Here is a 3,709-nt window from a genome sequence, read left to right as displayed (position 1 = left end):
TGGACTTTAAGATCATTTCTCACTATTTCATCACTAATGTAATATTTTTGATAGAAGCAAAGTATAATAATTGAATTAAATTAAGATTTAATTAAATGATATCAGTGCAGACAGAAAATAACATCAACATATTAATATACAAAATAGAAGAAACGCAGCATCATTCAATATAAAACAAACGCTGTGTGAAAAGTTTGGATCCTTTTTACAACTTCACTTCACATCAGGTAAAAATTCAGGCAGGAACGTGGGACGTTTGAGAACATCGGGATCTTTCCGGACAAATGAAATAAGTTCCTGTGTTTTTAATAAAGCAGCACCGGAGCTGCCTCCACTCCGGAGCCCTTCTCCTCTCCACCTCCTCCGTCAGCCGCCCCCCCTCCTCTGGTACAACCTGACGACCCTGCGGAGGTGCAGCGCCTCCCACAGCCGGCTCTCCATCCGCAGGTCGTGGTTGGCGAAGAACCTCAGAGGCCTCCTCGCGGAGTCGTAGTAATGGTCGGAGAACGCGGCGTAGTTCCTGGTGATGAAGCCGTAAGCAGAAACCTGCAGGAGAAACAGGAAGTCAACATTTTTCACCTTTCACATTTTCACAAATGAAAAGAATCCGAGGAGATTATTAACTGCTCCTGTCTGAGAAGTTCAGAGGACTGACAAACACAAACATCAAAGTCATAAAGAGCAACTTTCTCTATGATTTCAAAGCAGATTTATGGACATTTATACATAAATATAATGATTTCCTCAGAAAATATAAGTTACACTCAATCTTTAAATATGTGTGTGTTCAGAAAAGAAGAAGAAGAGGAAGAAGAAAAAAGAAAAAGAGAAAAAAGAAGTGGGACATTTTACATGTCAGCGCCCCCTGGAGGACAAAGTGTGTCATCTCAAACAGAGTGAACTGTCCGCACAGAGAAACAGCTGTAGATTCATATATGTTCTGTCCAAACCTCAAAATAATAATATGTGTGTGTGCGTGTGTGTGTGTGTGCATGTGTGTGTGTGTTACCTGGTCACAGGTGTGCAGGGCGGTCAGCAGCATCAGAGCTCCGGTGCTCGGCATGTACAGGTGACGAGTCCGGACGTTGGTCAGCAGAGGAGACTGAAGGAAACTGAGACGTAATAAAATATATGTAGCCCTAGGTTGTTTTAATACACCCTGGCCTTATTGTAATAATAATTTGAGATGGTAAAAGTTCATATTTCATAAAATGAGTGTATTTTGATTGAGGTGTTGAGTTTGATATGAAGAATGAGTGTATCACTTTAAATAGATAGGTTGCAGAGTAAATACATGTGCTTCTGTGTGTTACCTTGTGTGGGAGAGAGCACAACTTACCTTGTTTATTTTATTTTAAAGGTGATTGGCTGTTTGTAAAGTCATGTGATTTTGCTGTGTTGTAATTGGAAAAGGGGCGGGACAAATAGAAAAAAGGGAGAGAGAGCGCAAAAAAGACGAGGAGCAGGAGGAGAGCTGTAGCGGCAGAAAAAGAAGAAACGGGATGTAAAAAGAGTTGTAAAAGTATAAGTTTTGGAGTTGTCGTAACAGTTGAGGCTGTAGAAAATAGAGTCTAAAACTGAGAGACAATTGTTCATGTGAAGCGCCGGAGGAGAAAAGGTTTTTCTCCTGCTAGCTGCAAAAGTTGGTCTTCAGGAGGAGCTTTAGGAGTTCACCTGCGGCCGTGTCTGTTTCCCGAGGGAGAAAGGACATTTTTTCTTCATGTCAGCTAAGGACCACTAGTGGAGGGAGGGAGACGGTTTGGTGTATTATTATTGGTGTATTGCCTGGTTGGTGGATCTGGAGCATTGCAACCTGCGAGTTTTCAGCTCGGCTACTGCTTCAACTCGGCTAGTGTTTCTGCACATCATTCTCTTCCCGCCACCCTACAGACACTGTGACTCCAACTCTGCTATAAACTGTGAGTATTCGCCATTGGTTTTGCTCGGCTAGAGTGAAGCGGCCTGTTTTGGCCTCTACGATCCCGAGTTCCTACAGGCCTGCAACGTGGGGTTATTTTCTTTACTTGACATTTTTGCCGGCTTGTGTGAGTGTGAGAGTGTGAGTGTGTGGGCCCATTAGTCTAATATTATATTTCACTGTTAAACAAAAGGTATTTTAAAAGGTGTGTTATAGGTTGAATTAAAAACAAAGGAAATATTTCATTATACTGAGATAAAATTTGTTAAAAGAGTAAAGTTCATTTAAAAGTTGTGAAAGTATCTCCTCTGAGAGGGTCGTTATTTTCGTTTTAGTTAATAAATGTATCTAATGTGAGAGAAGTTGTTTGTGATATCTAGTAGTTATAATTCATAATTTACGGTAAGAAGTCTTGGTAAAAAGGAAAAGAGTTTAATTTTGAGTCACTGATTTTAAAGAGCTTAATTAAAAAACACAAGGGGGAAATAAAAGTAATGAACACAGGGCCCTGCCTATGGTAAAGGTAAAGAAAGGGTTACATATAAATATTGTAATAAATATGTGACATATAGATAAATTATCGATCTATATGTATAAAATATATCTAATCGAAATCCCCAAACTGTCTCTGAGTTTTGATTCTGACGGACGTAAAGAAACTTTCACCTGTGAGTCACGTAGGAAATAAAACCCGGGTGGAGAAACTTGAAGCTCTCAGCTGGTTTGTGACCGAAATACTTCCAGGGCCTGTTGGACAAGACACAACATCTGGATAAACAACAACAACAAGAACAACATCTGGACACGTGTACTGCAGCACGGGACCTGGTCCAGGTAAGATGGAAAACACGGAGCAACAACAGCAGCAAATAAAGGTGAGACTAACACAGACTGAAAGCTCCCGAGTCTTTAAGGAAACACCTCATCTTCATTTACAGTCTGTGATTGGTTCTCTCCCACAGCGTAACCTTGGATCCCAGCGTCCAAGTCCTCACACCGCTCACCTGTCCCCCTTGTCTGTCCCTGAGCCGACGGTCCGACCCCGAACAGCCGCTGCCATCATCACGTAGTCTCTGAGGTCTGACGGGATGAAGATGTACTTTATGTCCTGCAGAAGAAGAAGAGAGAGGGAGTGTGTGTGTGTGTGTGTGTGTGTGTGTGTGTGTGTGTGTGTGTGTGTGTGTGTGTGTGTCTCACGGCGCTCTGAGGGATCCTGGTGAAGCCGTCAGCTCGGTACAGGTTCAGGCCGTTCTTCATGGTGTTTGTGGTGAAGCCGTAGAAGGAAATCTTCGTCCCCACGTCGTCTTCAAATCCTCTGATCACCGCTCCGTTCATCCTGAACAACAAGGAGCAGTGTGTCAATCAGTGACGTGATTTCAGCCAATCACAGACGGCGTGCTGCTGGATGAGGAAGTTCAAGGTGAATCAGGTGGAAGGTGGAATCAGGTAACGTCTGGAGGCGTCTTCAGTCTCACCTGAAGACGAGGTCGTGGCCGTCGATGCTCCTCCCCTGTCCCGACCCTCGGAGGATGCCTCCGTTCCCGACCACAGCGCAGCGAACACACCTGCCAGGTGAGCCGCGCTCGAAGAGCCGAGAGGTGTTGAGGAGGGAGAGGGCGGAGCCGACGGCTGGAGAGAACAACAGCAAACCAACGTCATCGACGACGGTTTCCTCTCGTCTGACGTGAAGAACTGAGTCTGGATTCTTCTTCTAAGATGCTATAACATTTATCTACGGCTGTCGCCATGGTAACAAGTCCTCAACCCAAACCTGCAGTAGTGCAGCTTGAC

General features: G+C 44.0%; 1 protein-coding gene across 1 annotated transcript in view; it reads right to left on the bottom strand.

The window, feature by feature from the left end:
* Positions 1-70: 70 nt before the first annotated feature.
* Positions 71-3,709, bottom strand: part of st6galnac2 (ST6 (alpha-N-acetyl-neuraminyl-2,3-beta-galactosyl-1,3)-N-acetylgalactosaminide alpha-2,6-sialyltransferase 2) — a 7,549-nt gene continuing 3,910 nt past the window's right edge. Inside the window, exons 4-9 of the mRNA XM_023406733.2 lie at positions 3,394-3,547; positions 3,116-3,254; positions 2,923-3,026; positions 2,585-2,665; positions 1,010-1,112; positions 71-546 (exon numbers count right to left, since the gene is read on the bottom strand). Of these exons, the coding sequence (XP_023262501.1) occupies positions 367-546; positions 1,010-1,112; positions 2,585-2,665; positions 2,923-3,026; positions 3,116-3,254; positions 3,394-3,547 (761 nt within the window). The 3' untranslated portion in view covers positions 71-366. The remainder of the gene's footprint in view (positions 547-1,009; positions 1,113-2,584; positions 2,666-2,922; positions 3,027-3,115; positions 3,255-3,393; positions 3,548-3,709) is intronic.

Source organism: Seriola lalandi, unplaced genomic scaffold, assembly GCF_002814215.2.
Source record: "Seriola lalandi dorsalis isolate HSWRI2012SDOR001 ecotype SW California unplaced genomic scaffold, Sedor1 jcf7180002054315, whole genome shotgun sequence".
NCBI lineage: Eukaryota > Metazoa > Chordata > Actinopteri > Carangiformes > Carangidae > Seriola > Seriola lalandi.
Note: the sequence above shows the minus strand (reverse complement) of the source record. Positions and strands in the feature narration are given on the sequence as shown.